The sequence below is a fragment of the Ambystoma mexicanum genome, chromosome 11, assembly GCF_040938575.1.
Source record: "Ambystoma mexicanum isolate Mex_15411 chromosome 11, UKY_AmexF1_1, whole genome shotgun sequence".
NCBI lineage: Eukaryota > Metazoa > Chordata > Amphibia > Caudata > Ambystomatidae > Ambystoma > Ambystoma mexicanum.
In genome coordinates this window covers 485,134,858-485,155,085 of record NC_090934.1, presented here as the reverse complement: position 1 = coordinate 485,155,085, position 20,228 = coordinate 485,134,858, and the positions used below count along the sequence as shown (strand labels likewise).

General features: G+C 44.4%; 1 protein-coding gene across 4 annotated transcripts in view; it reads left to right on the top strand.

Annotated features, from left to right (window-relative positions):
* The window catches only part of TTC17 (tetratricopeptide repeat domain 17), a 2,246,693-nt gene that overhangs the window by 267,472 nt on the left and 1,958,993 nt on the right, over nt 1–20,228 (top strand). For 3 of the 4 annotated variants that reach the window (XM_069623328.1, XM_069623330.1, XM_069623329.1), the window contains one exon: nt 1,843–2,012. The exons of the other annotated variant lie outside the window; for it this stretch is intronic. In XM_069623328.1, coding sequence (XP_069479429.1) covers nt 1,843–2,012 — 170 coding nt within the window. The remainder of the gene's footprint in view (nt 1–1,842; nt 2,013–20,228) is intronic. 4 annotated transcript variants of the gene reach the window in all.

The window sequence follows — 20,228 nt, the reverse complement described above, 5'->3', positions numbered from 1 at the left end:
ACCTTAAAGTACTTGAACTCCAGTGGTGGTCTTTGTATCACCTCTCAGTACCATCACTGACCGGTCCTGCAGTGTGTGCCCATCCTGTGTGAAGCGTTGACCATCTGAAGTTTCTATTTAGCATTTTTTTATGGTTCATTCTTTCACGCAGTTCCTTGCAAGTCTCACCAACATAGTTTCATAGGGGATGTTTCTTGCATTGAATGAGGTATACCACATTCGACGATTTGCAATTGTAGAACCTTTGTATCTTGGCTCTGTGGAGTTGATATAGCTGATTCGATGCATGCCAATGGGTTGGCATGTTTTACATCTACCATTGCTTTGGGATGGTCCTTGTTGTATTTGTTCTTGACGTGTTTCTCGGGAGGAACCACACTAGATTTGTTGATTGTATGCAATTAAAGGGGCTCCTTGAACGTGTTCTTAAGCTGCTCATCTGTTATATTTTGATTGTAGGACCTTAACAATTCTGTTCTTTTGTGCTCGTACTGCATGATGGGTGACTACCATGCAGTGCCTGCAAGCGTCCTAGAAAAGCATATAGAAAATGTATTTCTCACGTTTCTAAATGTAAATGTCCAGTTCATAACAGTGGCAGATTAGGGAACTGAAGCACAGGACGATTAACATATTTCCTTAAACTCACATATTTTAGTCCATTGGGGAACCTAAAACAGGAGCCCTTTCAACCTCTCAGCCCGATTCCCTCTCCTTGCAATAATGTTGGCAGTCCAAGTTTATACAGGGATTAGACACGGGAAGGAGGCTCGCGCTCAATACACCCCTAAAGTTTGTAAAAATGATCTGATATCGAGCAGCACTGTAGTCATCCAAATAGATTTATTCTTCAAAAAGGCGACATGTGTTTCGACCCCCTGGTCGTTCTCAAGGCCAACATAGAGTAGCAACAATTCCTGTCTCTTGAATTTAGAAGTGACTTCTCATTGTATCTATATATTTCATAGGGTCTCATAATAGAGACTGGCATCAGAGGATGTTGTCAGTTCCTAAATCGGTGTGTAATCAGAAATCCTAGTTCCGTTGCCCATGAAAATCATAAATGGATTATGAGTTTTTTACACTTTCAGCTAATATATAGCAAAACTTTAAATGGGATACATCCCCTCATTCAGGAATGTGGCAAATGCTCCTAGCGTTGATGCTTCCCAAAGCACTTTGGGAAACATCAACGCTAGACGCATTTGCCACATAACACACCCATTCTGATAACACACCCATTTAGGAACTGACAACATCCTCTGATACCAGTCTCTATTATGAGACCCTATGAAATATCGATACCATGAGAAGTCACTTCTAAATTCAAGAGACAGGAATTGTTGATACTCTGTGTTGGCCTTGAGAACAACCAGGGGGTCGAAACACATGTCGGCTGTCGGCTTTTCGAAGAATAAATACATTTGGATGACCAGTGCTGCTCGATATCTGATCCTTTTTACAAACTTTAGGGGTGTATTAAGCGCAAGCCTTCTTCCCGTGTATAATCCCTATGTTTATTTATCTCAAACTCTGTGGGAAGTTTGCGGGAAGTTGATACTCGCTGCCACCCTGAACATTTAATAGCTTTCTTCTTTTTATTGTATATTTCTTGGTAGTTTTTAATTGTTTACTTACCATTCGAGAGTGGTAACTAGCGCATACAACAAGATCGATCGCAAACCAGTAATTGTTTTCAGTCCAAGTTTATTCAACATGCTCGAACAACTCACTTAAATGATACTACATGTTTTGTAGCTAATGCACACTCAAACACTTATCTACAATATACAATTTTGGAATCTGAATTCTGTACATGTTGGCCCCCTGTTATTTTTGCAGAAGCAGCTGGTAGCCCAGAAGATTCACATAGAAGAGAATGAGGACAGAGACACTGGTTTGGAGCCGAGACATTACAAAGACGACCCAGACTGTATTAAGGCCAAGGTTCCACTGGGAGATTTGGATCTCTACCATGGCACATACATCTCCCTGGAAAGCAAAGATATCGGGTAAGTAATTCAGTTTGGCAGAAAAAAAGCTTTGCTCCCTTCACTTTCCAGCAAAAGAGACACGCTATCACTTTTTCTCTGGCGCGCTTTCTCTCTGGCACGCTTTCTTTCTGGTGTAATCGCACTTGATCCCTGGCTCTATCCCATCGTCGTCAACCTCTTAAGCCCCTTGCTCAAAAGTAACACACTAGTCTCCATAGTCCCCTGGTGAGTGGTGTGAAGAGGTCTGTCTTAAGTGTATAAACGGGTGTTCACCAAATTAGACCAAACCTCTCCCATTTGGTAATGTAGCAGAGCAGTCGGGCGTCTCTCTTAGGAAGGGCTAAGCTGGTACCAAAGTACAATGAATCCCATGGCAGATAAAAAATATACTTAAGTACATTAGCCTCGCCCAACCTGCCCATACTCACCTGTGTGCTCATCCAGTCCCGGTTACCGCGCTCATGTGATAATACACTGTAGACCTACCCTTGCCTTCCATACATATGCCTCCTGCATCTGCCGTTCCCGATCGCTTAGTACGTGTCTGCCCGCCTAACGGGTGTAGGTCATTGATCAGATTCCTTGTTTTGCACTGCATAGTGCTCTAGCCGCTTTGGTTCACGCATCCGAGCCCATGCTCGTGTATGCTCGATTAGACTCTGCGTGGTGTGCACTTGTAATACTTTACTGCCTGCTGCACTAGTCTGTTATGACATCAATGCCTATGTCTGCTCGCCTCACACGGGTGCTAAACTGCACTTGTTTACTGCATGGCACTGCCTGTTGCGCTACCTTGACTTATTTGCCTATGTATATCTGCCTCATTCGTGTACTAAGTTAAACTTGCATTATTGTATGGCATATTGTATGGCACCTTTTGATGGGCAAGTCTTTCTTGACATACTTGCCTAGCCTTCCTGTTCCACGTGTGTGCTGAATACATCCTGCCCAGCTTTTACTCGCTGTACACGTTGGTCTGTTATACTAGCTCACCCGATCAACAAATACTTGTCGACTGTACATGTATGCCCTTTCTGATCCTGTTTCGCCATCGTTACCGGTTAGATCTCAGCGAGGATCTGGCCAGCTGCCACCACTGTCACTACTGTCCCTGCAATCGCCCTGGGTCACCACTCTCACCCTGTTGCACCACCTTAGCAAACTGAGATGTTACTGCTTGAACATATGTGGGATAAATAAGCAATACTACTAACGCCCATAGTCTAAGGCCCAAAGGTCGACCTGCCTGATACAGTTCCCACAGACTCCCGCAACTACTGATCTTAGTACAGATCACTATGTGCAGTTATTAACTTAACCTGTGCTACTTTTCTCTATTCTATACGATACTCTCACTAGCCCTAGCAATACGCATAACCCCCATTACCCCCCTTAAAACAGAGTACGACATAATGTCTAAACACTATAGCCATCCTAATCACAAATGGCCACCTTGCCAGAACACATGCAATTCCCCTTGCGCCCAGGATAAGCATCACAGACTACAGAATTCTGCACCAACACTAACTGCTTTAACACCGGCCCCTCAACCATTACCTGAACTCCCCGGCACTATGGCTGGAATATTTTGCTAGAAAATCTACACCTAACCAACCCTGTGTGCGCACTGCACCTTCGGAATCTCAGATTAGGTTCCACACTTCATCACCCAACCTATCACATAAAGTTTGGTGCACCTACAATCCTACCTACAACCACCTATCAGTTCATTCAACATCCCACCCTCCTCCACACCTACTCATAACATTCAAGTATCTAAAGACCCAATGATCAAATGTGCCCTCATTAACGCCAGGTCTTTTCCGCACACGCTCTAGATATCGCTGATTTTATTACCACCCAAGATCTTGATCTCCTGGCTATAACCGAGACCTGGCGTCACGCAACCTCGGGTCCCTTACTAGCCCTCGCCCTACCAACAGACTACTCCATCATCAGGTGCGACCGCAACACGAATCAATCTAAAGGCGGAGGCGTCTCCATTATTCATAAAAAAATCTGTTTGCATTAGAGCACTCTCGCACCAACAGGTTCCATCAGCTGAACTACTCAGTTAAACTCCCTATCTCACCTCACCTAACCTAGCTGCCACCATCCACCTGATCTACCGACCTCCTGGACCTATCACCACCTTTGCTGATATTACTTCCATCATCGCAGACAAAACCAAAATTAATTCGCAAATCATCCTACTCCGTGATCTCAACCTTGGCTTCCAAGACCCTAATGACACCATAGCCTTGGACATTGCTAACACCTTGTCAGATTTGGGCTTCTCCCACCACATTCAGGAACCCACCCACATTAAGGGGAGAAACCTTGACTAGCTTACCGACTTAAACTGCAACATCAACGTACTATCTAACTCACCCTGCGTGGTCAGACCACCACCTGATCACGTTTAACATTAAAGCTAATGCACATCCCCCCCAAACAAGATCCTGCTCCCGCTACTCACACTAGAAATAAAAGGGATATCAAAATGGACAGGCTGCTACCTCTCATCCTACTGATTCTGAATAATGGAACATCTGTCTGCTCTGATCCTACAACACTAGTCGATACCTACAATCATGCTATGCTCCAAGCCTTGAACACTATTGCTCCTCTCAAGCTAAGGAAACCCAAACCACCTGGCCCCCTTAACTCGTGGTTCACACCACAATTGAGATCATTGCGAAAAGAGAATCGATCCAATGAAGCTCGCTGGAAAAGTCTCCCCACTGATTCCAATAAGGCCAGCCTCACATTAGCATCCCTCAACTTTAAGGAAGCCATCTTCCAAGCAAAAAAAGATACACATAACAAACACATCACACAAGCTGAGTTAAACACTAAAGAGCTCTTCAAGATTCCCAAGGAACTCGAGATTCCAGTCACCCCCCCCCCCCCCCCCCCCCCCTGACGTCTGCATTAAACACAGCAACTGGTGCTCTAACATACAAAAGACGCTTCTAGGTAAAATCACACTTCAAAACAAAATCAACGCTAAATAAAGTTGCCTACAACCTGACTTCTTGCCCAAACTGCCCACCCACACCACCACGTCCACTCCCCCCTCATTCACTCCTTTCACCTTCTCTCCTTAAACGATCACAGAGATTGAAAATATAATTAACAAACTTAAACTCTCTGTCAAGGCGACTCGTGCCCAGCCCCCATTACCAAGGAGGCTACTCACGAATTAGCCCCATTTATCACTGCCTTCATTAATTCATCATTCCAAACATGTACTGTACCAGACAATCTCAAGGACGCGTGGGTAATCCCCCTCCTTAAAAGATCGACCCTCGACCCAAGCATACCTACCAACTACAGACCCATCACAACGGTACCATTTCTGCTAAAAATACTTGCCCGGGCCTCCTACTTACAAATACAGGTCTACCTCGAAACCAACAAACTCCTCGGCCCTAAGCAATCTGGCTTCCGTCCTAAACACGGCACTGAAACCGGCCTCCTTGATTTAAAAACACAAATTGAAGACTTGAAAGATCAAGGGAAACTAGCACTCTTACTACTATTAGATTTAACCGCTGCCTTCGATCTGGTGAATCACCAAATCCTATGCAAGCATCTCAAATTAGCCGCCCATTTCTTAGAGTCTGCCACCCTGTGGATAAAGTCCTTCCTTAACAGATACATGAGGGTCTTCTCCCCACAGCATCTGTTGAACCATCACCGGTTCTATGTGGCGTCCCCCAAGTATCTTGTGTATTGCGTACATTATATAATGTGTTTACCAAACCATTATTCAATATTTTTGACTATCTGGGTGTCACCCACAACAACTATGCGGACGACACCCAGATACTCATCCCCATTACAGGAGACTATCTGGCTGACACGCTCTGAACAAGGTCTAACTGGTCATTCAGGCGTGGATGGCTCATCACAAGTTGTGCCTTAATGATAAGACTGTGCTCCTCATCCTGGGCTCTCACTATCGACTTAAGAAACTCTACCCTGCTAACTCTAGCCAAACTTTCACCATCAACGGCAATATCAAGGTTTCAAATGACACTAAAACGCTCGGCATTTACCTCGATTCCACTCCATCACTTGTGAGGCAAACTAATGCGCTTCTGCCTACATATGTAAACTCCTCAATGCCTGCCGCCCCTTCATCACTACAGCAAATTGTATCATCCTAGCGAGAACTCTCATGTCCAAGATCGACTATTGTAATGCACTTTACTTGGAGACAAGTCAACATAACCTAAACAAAACTTCAGGTCATACAGAATAATGCCATCAGGGCGGCTCTAAACTTCCCCAGCGGTCAGCACATTTCAGATACCAGACTCCATTTACGCTGGATTTCCGTATGCCAAAGAATTTCCTTGAAAGCTCTGGTCCTCGCACATAAATGCCTAAACAACCAGACGCCCATCTCCCTGGCCGGCTGCTTCACACCCCACACTTCACACCGACCGCTCAGATCGGGAAAAACAAATTGCCTTGTTTTGCCTAGATTCAAACTACAGAAAGCGGGTGGGTCAAGCTTCCCTACACTAGCTTCCAAACTGTGGAACACCATGCCCAACCTGCTGAGATCTGAACCCTCATTCCACTCCTTTAAATTCAAAACCAAATTGTGGTTAGCAGCCTCTGTCAATCCTCAGACTGCTTAGTCTGCACCTGCGTCTGCCACTACACCTATGACAACCTGTTCCTGTATATATTATGAACTTTCTTGTACGATCATCTATGCATATCTCTCATGGTCATTTACCTCACTGTTTGTTAATATTATTATCATGATGTATTATATCCTTGTTCTGTAAACGGTATCACTTGCTTGTCATTTACCTCACTGTATATCTTGTAACTGTTATCATTTTGTATTATATCCTTGTACCTTTAAACTGTATCACATGCCTGTAACTAAAACAAAGCGCCCAGATGCCTTTGGGGCCAGGCATAACATACAGGAGACTAACCTTGTAGGTGAGTTGTAGTCCTAGAAGTGCTAAAAAGGAGTGAAGAAAGAGGTTTCTATATATAAGGAAACGGGCCCAAAGGACCAACACACTAAGCAGTAAATATAGATCTGCACTACTGGCCCCAAATAGGTCCCAGTTACCCGTTTAAATCAATTAAAAGCAATGTAACCACTATTGGTTACTGTAACATTTACGTTCCAGTCAGAGTGAACAACAGTCATTTATTATGTAAATACCTATAATAAATCACAGGTACATTATAAAATTCCTTGTTTGTCCTAAAAACTCCAGGGCCCTAAGGAGAACCTGGGGAAAAATGTCATGTTATTTAATTTGGTAAGTCACTTAGGAGTTTAAAGAGTTTCCAGAAGTTATTTATTAAGAATCACTAGGGCCAAATTACATAGTTTTGTTGCAGTTGGAGGATAAAGTGAGGTAGGTTCCCTTTTCACCCCATGGCAGTAATGAGTTCTAGCACAGGATTTGAAAACGAGCAGGCCAATTATACCTGGTTGAAAGCACAAATCCTACTTCAGCCATTGGAAAAGCATTGTGTGGGGATTGGTGTCTGGTTTAGGTATGGCCAACATCGGTTTAACTCTTTGGGTAGTAAGGACTTGAAGCCATGACCCAGCAAGGATACGGATGACTGAAAAGCGCAACAAACTGGATACCTGAGAGGATGACTGTTAGGAGGGATTTTCAGAATCAACACTACTGGTGGATTCTGCGGCCAAACAATTTTCAAACTTTGGTCAAACCAAAATCTCCCTGGGTAGTGTTAGGCCAAGCAGTAAGGCGTTGACTTCAGGGATCAAGAGTTTGATGTAGAGCTACAGTTAACAGAGATTGTGAAGTATTCGAGGTTCGCCCAGATGCATATAAATATACTATTCATGGACAAAACACATGCAATTAAAAGTCAAGGTTAGTACATTCAACACAAGCAATCATATATTCTTTCTCTCTCTCTCTCTCTCTCTCTCCTCTCTCCCTCGTTCAAGAGGGTTAGGGGGAAGGTTGTGCACCAAATTACAATTACATCTAGATCAGATTACTGACCCAAAGCACAAAAATGGTGGAAGCATACAAACCATATTCCTTTTATAGTTTTCTAGTCCTTCTCTAGCCAGATATTTTAAAGTACCAATAGTATAATGAAGTAATTCACATGCAAGTACTTTGGCAGGGGTTCAGGAATTGCAAACGTTCCTCTGCAACAAGACTTCGCTGAAGCCAACAGGTACGTTTTAAAAAGAGTCCGAACACACGTTAGTCAGAAAAACAGTCCCTTTTGAGAGAAAGGGGTACCTCTCAATTGTAACACATTGAGGGTATGCAAGAAAGGAATTCTTGCCCAGGGCTCTGCGATTGGACCATACGCTGTGCACAGTGAGGGAATTCGTCCATTCTCCCCTAGGGGGAGACCCCCCTTTATGAGGCTAGGGAGGTGAGCCCGCTCTGCAACACCCTCCCTAGGGGTCGAGGCAAGTGAGACCTCACTGTGAGACACACTCCCCCTTAGGGGACAAGGACTCCCGGAACTCCCTAAGCCAATTCAATTAAAAAGCCAATTCAATTAATGGCATACACGGGACTATCGAACATGTTAAATACGTTCAAGTGCAAAGACTTAATTGAAGGGTAAGTTCAAAGGTGTTGTCATCAGAAAGGAAAAGAAGTAGTCTGTTTAAATTGAAATCTCCAACCAATCCAGTACACCGAGTGGGATAAAAGAGGAGTTCTCAACAAAGGAGAGAAGAAGGCATACTCAAACAAAGGAGGTTGCCCGGAAGAGTAAGATCAGCAGGAGCGAAGCTGCAGAAGGATGAGTAGCCAGCAAAATCCACACTTGCTTCGATCCAGCAAAGCAAAATGCTGCAAGTATGGCATGCGGTAGAAGCAGTAACCAGAGGTGACTGGACTCAGAGATCTGGTGGTGGTATGACCCCGGAATCGCTGTGGTGGGGCGGGCTGCCAGTACAACTACGCCAGCACCACCTGGGGGAAGCCACAGCGAACAGCATGGCTCCCCGTTACGGTACCGAGAAGCCAGGAGAAGGAGCGAGAGATGTCTGTCAAGAATGCCGGGCAAAGCAAGCAGATTCCCAGTGGGAGAACTGTTGGGCAAAGTTTGAATGTAGTACCCTCTGGGAACACTACAAGCAACTATGACTACAGGTATAGGCAACCCGACCTTTGGTATAAGCTTGTACTACACAGTTTTGGTAGCGTGTTGAGCAGCCAGGCTCATCCCAAGAGGGGAAATGTGAGCTGTAGTGGAGTTGCACAAAGATTCACAGTTGCAGGTATTCAAATATACTCATAGACTCGAGGTTTCTTGCATAAACAATTAATAATGTATCAGTCAGTTATAAAGCCTTCCTCAGAAGGGAGCAATAGAATAGTAAAACACAAATATACTTCAATACTGTACACTCTTGAGTTCCTGGATCATGCACAACCTACACCCACTGGTGACTTCAGTAACAAGGGTGCTGGGGGCATTAATACCTTACTGTTGGAATACAGAATACTATTTAAAAAGTAAGTAAAAGGCAAAAGTTATTAGAACACAAGAAATACAAATATAGTCATAAGCAGGGCAAATACTTTCAGATAGCTCTGAGAAGTCATTCAATTCAATAGGCCAAACACTATATATAGGCCAAACTCTATATATAGGGTGCAGCACTTCAGGTAAGTACATGGAAAAGTCTTTGCACAAGTTCTTGGGAGTCTTTGAGAACAAGAAGAATCAAATGTAGGGTCACAAGCTGATTAGACTTGAGTTGCAGAAGTTGCAAGCACTTCCACAAAAAGAGGTAGGTTCTCTTAGGCTAGTTTTTACAGTACCTTAGTAAAGAAGAAAAAGATGCAGCTGAAGACTTCTGTTCCTGTACAGCTCTGCAGATCTCACTGTTCCTGGGCGTTGGTTGTGAGGACAAGAGGAAGGAAGTCTGGGGACTCCTGCACTGCACGGTCAAAGCTGGCAACCGACAATCTTTACTTTCAGTGGCTGTTTCGCGTTTCAGCTCCTTTCGCTACAGCAAATGGCAATAAGCACAATTCCTGGCTGTCAAGGTGGACTTTCCTTACATCTGAGGCCCCGCACTCGACTGAGTGGGGTGGGGGGGAGGGTCAGGCTTGGTCGGTCCTACTTCGTGGAAGTCTGGAGATCTTCCAAAAGCTTTAGGATAGCTTACAAGCAACACACACAATCTGGTGTCCCTCTCCCACGTTCTACGGTTTCCTGCAGCAACTCTGAGGAAATTCATCCAGCTCAGAGATGGGTGTCCAGGTTGCTTACTTGGGAGTTGGTTGGTCCTACCAACTCAAAGGGAGAAGTCGTCCTTTGCAGGGCTTCTCTGTCGATGCGAACTTGGCGATTCGGACCTGCAGCAGGGCTTCACCGGGCAAACCAACGTCCCAGGAGTTGCAGCAGCTGTCCTCTTCAAGCACTTATTCGGTTCCTTCGTCCAGTGTTTGACTCTGCCTTCTAAGCCAACAGACGCTCCTTTTTATTCAGTTCTCTCCCATTAATTCCAGCCTAGCTGCCACTCACCCAGCAGGGTGGCTGTCCTTGCCGGGCACCTCCCTTACTTCCTACCTATCCCAGACACTCTGGAGCCAGAAGTGGGTTTCACTCCTGAAGCCCGCCAAAGTCGAATGAACAAAGACCAAACCTGGTTTGGCGTGCAGAGAAAAACTTGACGGACCTTTCCACAAAGAAATGGCAAAATAAGACCAGGAACCGTTTTAACAAAGGGGGCTTGGCGCCATCTTGAAAAAACATGGCTCCTGCGATGTAAGGTTACCAGAGCTGCGAACAGTTCACGGTCGAGGTAAATCCTGGTACATTGCAAAACAACTGCACCAGCCATTCTGAGAGGAAAGGGTAAAATTTGACCGTTACATGAGTAACTAGACATGGGGGATACCAGGTAACCCCTCCAGCACTCTATTGTAAGATAGGGTGTGCTGGGTCTAGAAACTTACAGGACTAAGTGAAGTCAATGTCACTCCACTGTTCTGGGAAACAGAAGTGGATCCCAGAGAAGGTATTTAAACCTTGGGAAATCTGAAAGACTTCCCTGTGGCACTGCACTGAAGGTGCTTTGTGACACAATTGTAAAATATGCCTTTGGAGTTGGTTAGACTCAATAACCAAAAAGAAACTGTGTATAAACTTGCATCAAAATATGAGAGATTGGGGGAAAAATGATGCTCACACTCTCTCCTGGTAAAAAAAATCAAGTCCTCAAAATCCAGCAAAGTTGCTGGGGGGGGTCTCTAAGGTAGAGGGAATTGGCACATTTTTGAGAATTCTCCCTAACGAGAACGAAAGCAGGTCCCAGGTCCAGAAGAATCCCACTGATGTTCCTTGCCAGTACGGAAACTAAAAAGGGGCTCATTATATGCTCCTAAAAACTCACCCAAGTGAAAGGGAGAAAAGCTAGCAAACAAAGTCAAGACATTTGAACTGCTTTAACGAAAGAAAGAGGATAATAAATGTAACTGAGAGGGAGATCGATATTGTTGAATTACTGGGAGAAATATGTCTCGGTAGAAATGAGAAAGGCTTGGAAGTGAAGTTAAGAAAACTGCCTTTAGGAAAGAAAGAGAATAGTAGACATCCCTGAGTGGGGGAAAATAAATAAGACAAGGACACTCCTTGGAACAGGGAAAGATTACCCCCTTTTAAGTGGAATACAAGAAGGCAAGAAATTGATAAACTGAAAGCCGAGGAACCTCTGATAAGTTACCTACAAAAGAAAACCGACCAGGAAAAACTCAACTACAAGACTCCTGGAAAGAAAAATTGTCCAGGAAACTACTTCACCATCTTATGCAAAACCCCTTAAAATTGAACTAAAGATTCAACAAGAATGAAGAAAAGCCATTTCAAAAGAGGAAAGTACCATTCGGTCTCTCGTGAGTGCGCTACACAACCCTACAAGTACAGTCAAGAAAGACTATTTGAAAGTTGCATATTGATCAAGAACCTGAAGGTGAAGAACCTATCACGAGAAGGGAGTCCTTCTCCTGACCTTAGTTATTAAGTTAGTGGTAGGGTCATTAGGATTAGTTTTTGGACAGTAAAAATATTTTTTTTGGCAGTTTTCACAGAAAACTGACGATCACCTTAGTTACTCGTATAGATAGGGAACACCCATAGGGATAGTTAGGCATTCATACTATCATGTCATAAATACTCTGTGCAAATGCCTTACGAGAGTCTGCGTCCTTCTGATCTGCCACAACGGCCATTGAATCACTGTGCGGAAAGGGTCGGGGGCACCAAATGTAGTCTGCACACTCCACTCCCGAATTCAGATTCCCAGTAATACCACCCCATGCTCCCCCCCCCACCCTCCAGGTAAGTATTGGTCACTGGGACCAACAACTCAAGCCATTGATCTGGATGTAGGGTACAGGGGTTGCAGGTGCAGATGTATTTTTTTGTCTGGTTTGAGTCTGGCTTGTGAAGGTTTTGAGCTGCTGTAGTAGACATGGTTCCAGCTGGACTGGACATGATAGGACAGGACCACAACGACTCCCACGACTCTGCTGTCGCATTAAGTTAGTGGGGTGATCTCAATCTGTCTGGCTCCACTCTTGTAGGATGCAACACTTGGGTTCCATACAGGCCCTTTTTCTAGTTGCAAACAATGAGCTTCCTGCCCCACAACAATGAGCTGGCCGTGTCGGGCCTCTTGTGAAGACAGTGTTTTGTGCATTGGTGAAGCCGCTTGATACAACTGTTAGTCACATGTATGCTCCAGGCACACTTTCAATGTCCATTGTCTACAGAATAGTATTGCGGGACAGAATACTGGTTAGGCCGGCTGCCTAGGGTTGGATGTCACCCATTGAAAGTCTTCGCATGTCGCTGAAGATGGTCCAGACCTTCCCAGGTGGATGGCTCGGGCAATGCTTGTTCCTCAGCATCAATTGAGTGCTCCTCTTCAATATCTTCCATCTCAAGACTCTTGGATCCAGTGGGAAAAATCTGGAATGGCTACAGACCTCTTCAAAATCCTTAGCTCACCAGTAGGTAGGAGCTGCACCATTGAAACGGGCAGATGCTGTCAAATCATGGACAGCCAATTTCCCAAGATCTGCCCAACAACAGATCTCTTCTGGCTGAAACATGGATTGGGACCAGACGGTCCCTTTTCCAGTTTCAGGCAGCCACATCACTGATTGGGAAATCAATGTTTGGATCCTGCAAATGTGCATAAGTATATGATGCACCTCAAAATGACATCATGGTAAAAATAATGTAGCACTACACTGAAGGTGGCTTATCTTACAATGTAATAATATACCCAAAAAGTAAATTGGATAGACCAGTCACTGGCCAGTAACCCCTAAACATGTCAATTCGGCAGGTGAGTGAAGCTATAAAGACCGCTCATCCCTGAAAACAGCTAGAATACCAAGTCCATGCCATGTGCTGGATGTACCATTGAAATCAATGGCAGGAAGGGGCAAGTTGCAAAAGTAAAATTAACCTTTCCCCACGGGGCAGAAGCATCAACCTCCATGAGGAAAGCAAAAGGAGCACATAACCCAACCATGGTTCCAGGACAGCTCAGCAAGAAATGGTCCCACACAAGGGACAATAGAGACTCTGAATGTCCCTAGGACAGACCTGAGGCAGATCAATAACAAGCCAGGCTAGGAAGACTCTTAACTTATGGCCCTTAAGGATTTGCCATGGAGGCAGCACTGCAGAGGCCCTGAATACAGCCAGCAGCAATTGTGCTACCCCAAGCCATTATGCGAAGGAAGACCAGAGGAAAGGGTTCCACAAGAAAGACTGGAGCAGGTTGCAAGTACAGGAGCCAGGATACAGCCAGTGTGGCCACACCAGGCTCTACAACAGCCACCCATCTTGGTGGTCTTTCAGCAATTCAGCCTATCGTGTCACAGAGTAGCATACAAAGGATTTCATGGCCAACCAATCAGGCTGGTCTTAAAAACTGCCGAACATAATGGCCCACCCACACAGGATGGAAATCGGGAAGTAAGGTGACTTTAAAACAGCCTGTGCCAATTTAAACCTACATTGTGCGGACCTGCTACACGCTCATTTGACATTTTAAGTCTTCCTCAAGGTCTACACACAGGAATGGTGAAAACTAAAATGGCTGGATGTACAACTTAATGCATTTTTTATCACCTCAGTAACTACCCTATAGGTGCATTGAGCTACCAATCTTTAAAAAGGGCTACATGCATGGTGTAAGCCATATTAAGATTAATCACTGGTGAGTACCACAAGGATCATCCCAAATCACATTTCTTCTTGGCGGATCTCATCCATGCAGCTGGGATGCAGTTTTATATGTATGCTGGCAATACCCAACTCATCCTGCGATTGGAAGGTAGTGACCAAGATCCAATCGAGTGATTTGAATCCTGGAATAGAGCCAAGTGGGGCTATGGATACTGTGACGAATCCCTAGATGTCATCACTTCTCCCCCTAGGGGAAGCCCCTTTCCAATGAGGCCAGGGAGGTGAGGTTTCTACCCGATAGTCTCCGTGGGGGTTGTAGTCAGCGGGTGGATCTCATGGAGAGGGCAGCCCCTATGGGATTAGTGACGACCTGGGGAGAATGTGGTATCCCCATAGTCCACCTAACCCACCGTCCTACTCCCCTCCCACCAGTACCTTCCCTAGTGTACCCATGTACCTTTCCCATACCAGCCAGGTAGGAAGTACTTTGACGAGGAAGAGTGTGGACTCCTCAAGGGACACTTATATCCCTTATGTACTGAGACGAGGAAGAGACAAACTGACTGGGGGACCTCAACATCACGTACAGAAGCATAAAGAGCATTGCTATGGAACAGTCTAGTTGTTTTAAGATTCCTATTGGCCGAGCTACCATTAAAAATGAAGTGCGAATTACAAATGGAGAGGCGCTCCCTGGAGGAGCCGCGAGATTCAAACCCTGTACGAAGAAAGGAACAGCAGAGGATGATAAAGATATCTGCCTGCAGTTACGTAACCAGAAGCTCATTTTTGGAAAAGCTGGAGCGGGAGACAGGAGGCAGAGACGAATGAGAAGGCTGGAGGGAGGGAACCGCCTGGGCTGTGCAGCCTAGCAGCAGGAAGCTGCTGCAGTCCCTGGAATGATCGGAGGAGGCCAGGAGGCCTCTGGGAATTGCTGCAGTCCTTTAAATGATCAGAGGCGGCCCAGAGGCCACAGGGAGCCACAGTCCTTGGATGGATCAGGAGCTGCCAGAGAGAATCGCAATCCGTACGCAACCGTGAGACACCGGTAAGACCCCAGAAGAGGGTGGGAAGAATGGGACAGTTGGGAGGGGGGGGCAAGAGAGAGGAACTTTTGACAAAAGGGTCTGGGACCCAAAGGGGTAAATACAAAAAGGGCCTGGGACCCAAGAGAGCAGGGCAACAACACAAGACCCGACGAGGGGCAATACCTGGCAGGATAGTGAATTGGGTGGAACTCCTAAGGAACAAGAGCAACTGAGAAGAGTCTGGAACCCACAGCCAATTACGAATTTCCTCCAGGATCATCAGCATCCTCCTCAGAGTACCTGGCAGGGTAGTGAACCAAGTAAACCGGGAAAATGGTGGACACTGGAGATCCTAAAGAGCACTTTAAGAAAGGCCAGGAGAAGCAAGCCATACCCCTTGGTCTTGATGAAAATTGTGCAAAGAAGCAAGATTAGGGAAGTGCCCTATTGACTTTGTGAAACATATGTCAAAAGCCAGGAGAAGAAAAACACTTGTCCTGGCATTTTGAGAACCATTGAGAAGCCAAAGAAAGGTCAGCTGGTGGGAGTCATTACCCTAATGCTGCGAAGACGCAAGATTTTTGTTTTGTTTTGTATGTTTTGCTGGAATATACTCAAAGAACCTTTTTGAGACTTTTGGTTTATATTCCTGGAGAAGAACAATTTGGTTTGCTTCACCCAGAACTGAACTTTGGATTGTTGTCCAGAAGAAGGGAGCTCTTCTTCTGGACCAAGAAGACCATCCCTCGATCTTTAAGTTTATAGTGTAAGAGATGGAATCGGGTTTCTGTGACAGTGGACTCTTTGCTTTAGGCTGACATCCTGATCATTTCCTTATTAGTTGAGGCAGGGAAACCTCTTAGAACTAGGGTCAGAGAGGGTTTTCTCTTTTATTTGCTCACTAATAAGTCCTTGGCCAAAAGAATGACACGTGTATGTCGTTCTCCTACTTCTACACCCTTACAAAATCCTTAAATAGTCTACAACTTGTACACAAAATCTGAGGTCATGATCTGTAAAAACAGCTCAATACGTGCAACTCTGGCAAGTGATTTTTCAGACCCGAGAGCGATTGAGATATTCTGGCCTACCTCTCTGGGTCCTGCCCTTCACCTGTGACATCAGTTTGTAATCTGGGTATCTGGCTTGACGCTTACTCTTTCAACACAAATCAACAAATGTACGATTAGCTGCTTCTTTCAGCTGAAGTCTTTAAAAAGATTCCTTAATTACTTCATCTTTCCAGCAAGAATCGAAATTATGAATGCTTTCATTTAGAGTCTGTTGGATTACTGTAAAGTATATATCTTGGCCGGCCAAAGAAAAAACTTTTTATATTGCAATTATTTCAGAATGCCACAGCCAGACTGCTTTCATTTGAACACATCTCGTTTCCTTAAAGACCTGCACTAGTTGCCTGTGGCAAAATGGGTAGACTTCATGAAACTCGTACATAAAGCTTTTTACCATCTGCTTCTGTCTATCTGCTGAAAGTGCTGAAGTTCAACTACCAGTGCTAGGGAGGCCAATCGTTTAGCTGTTTGGCACATAAACTATGGAATGGCCTCCCACTTCAGCTGCAGTCAATTTCAAGCCACTTAGAATTCAGATGTCACCTGGAGACCTGGTTGTTTCGGAGTAAATGTTATGAGAGGCTGGAGGGCGGCTGGGGTCTTTTTGATGCAGCAACTCATTGATGTGTCTGAGGCAAGCAGTGCGCTCTACAAATGCATTAACTACCTACAATATGGGCTACTAAGGGCAGCACACCAGAAAAAGGGTTGCAGTGGTATAGACTTATTTCTGACCACAAAAGAAAAGTAGAACTAGGGAAGCTAATAAAAGGTTGAGTTGACCTAGAAGGCTACGGGGCCACAACCCTCAAAATGCAATTATGTAATTTTTGGAAAATTCCTGTCTGCTTCTGTTTTGAGTTTGTGAGAATAGTCAGCCCACATCTAGGCAACAGTTACCCTTGAGTGTCTGCAACGTTTCTAGTCTTAAATGTTGGAAAGAAGCCATGGTTCAAGTCTTACGATGGAAACCTGTTGGTTAAAGTTATAGTAAACCCTTTGCAACATTTGATAAAGAAATAGTCACAGAATATATTACTGAGGATATATCCTTATTTGTTAAATTGCTAGTTCATTGTTCAACCTGCCAATGTAGAGTCACTGTAAGAGTTCTGGGTCAGCTGGACCCTGCAGACACAAGGTTAATCAAGTTAAGGTAGTCCCCAAAACCATGTTCATTCTTAAAGGAATTCACTTCTTTCTTGCACGTCAGTACAGTGGTGCAAAAACAAGTGCTTCTGGTTCCAGACTACAATTGTGTGCTGTCAAAAAGTTTAGAAATAGTTTGGAAAGTCAAATGCCACTTTTTCACCTGTGAAGAGACAGTCTCCTGTTAAGCAACCCAGATGCCTGTGAATAAATTAAAGATGTCCTCCATGTGAAAGGAGTCTTTAAAGTTGTGAGTGATGGTGTTGGGTCAGATACTGAGACGATCTTTGCTACGGTGTAGCTGTCTGGTGGCCACAAAGCAGGGCCAGTAGCAGGGAGGTTGCTGACTGTGGCCGATCACTGCAGATGAAGCAGTGAGCGGATAGCTCAGGGACAATGAGTTTGTCTTGAAATCAAGACCACAGAGAGCAATACCAGTTTGAATCCCGGTCTCGCGCTTTCAGACTGGTCTCCAATATTAAGAGCATTATAAAAGATTAATCGGACAAGTCTTGAAGGAAATGCCAACTTCTGTCGAAATATAATTCCTAACAGGCCTCCTTTCTCAAAAGGCAGCCAGCCAGGAAATGGAGCATGCATTATTCGCGCATGCATGCATGTAGGGAAGCAGGAGAGGGTGCGTCGGCGGTACAATTTGAGTGGGGAGAGTCTTGGTTGGGATGAGTACAGGGGGATAGGTGGGATGGGTTTGGTGTCACAGGAGGGAAAAGAGCAGGGCCTTGAGTGAGGCAGTCTATGGTGGGGGTGCTTCTCACCCCCCCCCACCCCTCCGTCCCTGAAGACCAGTGAGACTGGAATGGTGGTGGGCAGAAAGGGTTCAGGGGTGCGGGGGGGCGGGGGGGTTAACCAGGATTGTGGTGGTGTCTCCTGCATAAGAGCAGGGACTGACTGGCGGGGCAGCAGGTCGCAAAACCAACGTCTTGTCTCAGTGGGAAAGCTAGGCCCAGGAACACAATGGATAATGTTTTTAGCATGTTGCCACATTGTATGTAAACCAGGAAGCCATTGCAAAGCTTGAGGAATACGGAGGAAACATTGGAGTATGGACCCGTTCAACCTTAAACATATTTTGTAGTGTCTCATCGTATACCAGCAATCAAGCCGTAGCAACTGCCCTGAGCTGACTACATGGTTCTGATACTAGATGCACCGTTTTTCAGTAGTATGCTTTTTCAATTTTCACTTCTATGTGTTTCTCAAAGAATATCAGTAATTTTAGGAAATTACTGGGGCCCACTTTAAGATTGCATATGCCTAATTTTAAGAACATATTTTGTTCCAAAATGGCATGTGAAAATGGTTTTTCTCAAAATGCAACTATCCGGTACAAATGTGGACTTTAAAAAAACTGATGATCTTAACTTTCAGCAGTTTTAAGATTCTTTTGTATAAGGCAGCCTTTCCAGATCTGCTTTCCATGTATACTATGATATAAAAAAAAGTAAGGGGTTTCAACGATAACAATTATTTCAGTTACATACTGTGTGTACATATGCTAAAAGGTTGAAGACTGTTTTAACGTATACTCATTTTGAGCTTAGTGATGCTCGTTGCTCTGAGATGAGAGATAATTATTTTTTATTTTTACTGGCACTTTTTTAAAATTAATCCTATGTCAGAATAATATTATGCAAGCCTGTGGCAGGACTCTTTGTTATTGTCAACAGAAAGAATTTTTAAATTCGTATTAGTTCCATAAATTTACGAAGCACAATCTGTTAAATATAGTCAGTCCCTTCAAGACATATAATCTGCCTAGTGCTAATGAGATAGCAGTTGCTGCGTCTTTGACCGACTTGACCGTTATTACACAGATAACCCCACCTATAACAAGTCTGTTATTATAAATAAAGTCCAACTAACATCGTTTAATTCATTTACAGTTTACTTCAAACCAAAATGTGAGTTAATGAAGGACACAGCCTCTCTGGAGACTGAGGTGCAAAGTCCCAAGAGTAGTGCTTGCTTGTCATCTTCTGTCTCATAAAGTAATTGTTTGCTTTCTTCTCAGTCAAAAAGAAATAGATTTGTCATTATTTCCACCACTCTGCATGCCAGAGCCTAACCTCTGCTGCAAAGGTGGTTTAAATGCCCACCCGTGGCTGTGTCCCGTTTTGTGGCAGCAACTAGTGCTGTCCCGGTACAAAGGCTCTAGAGAAAGTTGAGAACGGATTAGTGCACGAGTATCTACTATCCCTGAGCACCTGCCAGGCTTACTTTTGGACAGCAGATTGTCGTGGGTCTGCCGCTAGAGTATCTATGTACCAATGATTATTGCCTTTGTGTGTATGATAAACATTAGATGCTATGAATATGTTCCCTACAGTTATATTACTAAATTACCAAGTATTTGCACTTGCAATGTAGTGTCTTTAATGCTCCTTAATAGAAAAGTGTAAATATTGTTCCCTTGTTTAGCGCTTGGGTAGATTTGTGTCAGGCAAGATTGTATGCAGTACCCATTATGTGCACTACAACAACCCTGATCTCCGAACCCAAACTTTGGTATAAGTCTGTACTGCACACGTTGGTAGCGTGTTGAGAAGCCAAGCTTCTCTCAAGAGGGGGGTCAATGTGAGCAGTAGGGGAGTTAAGAGATTCACAGTGACAAGTATTCAAATAAACTTACACACGGTTTCTTGATTAAACAATTATTAATTTAAGTCAATTTGAGTAAGCCGCCTTCATGAGGGGCAATATAATAGTAACACACAAATACACTCCAAAATATACACTATTAGTTTCTCTAA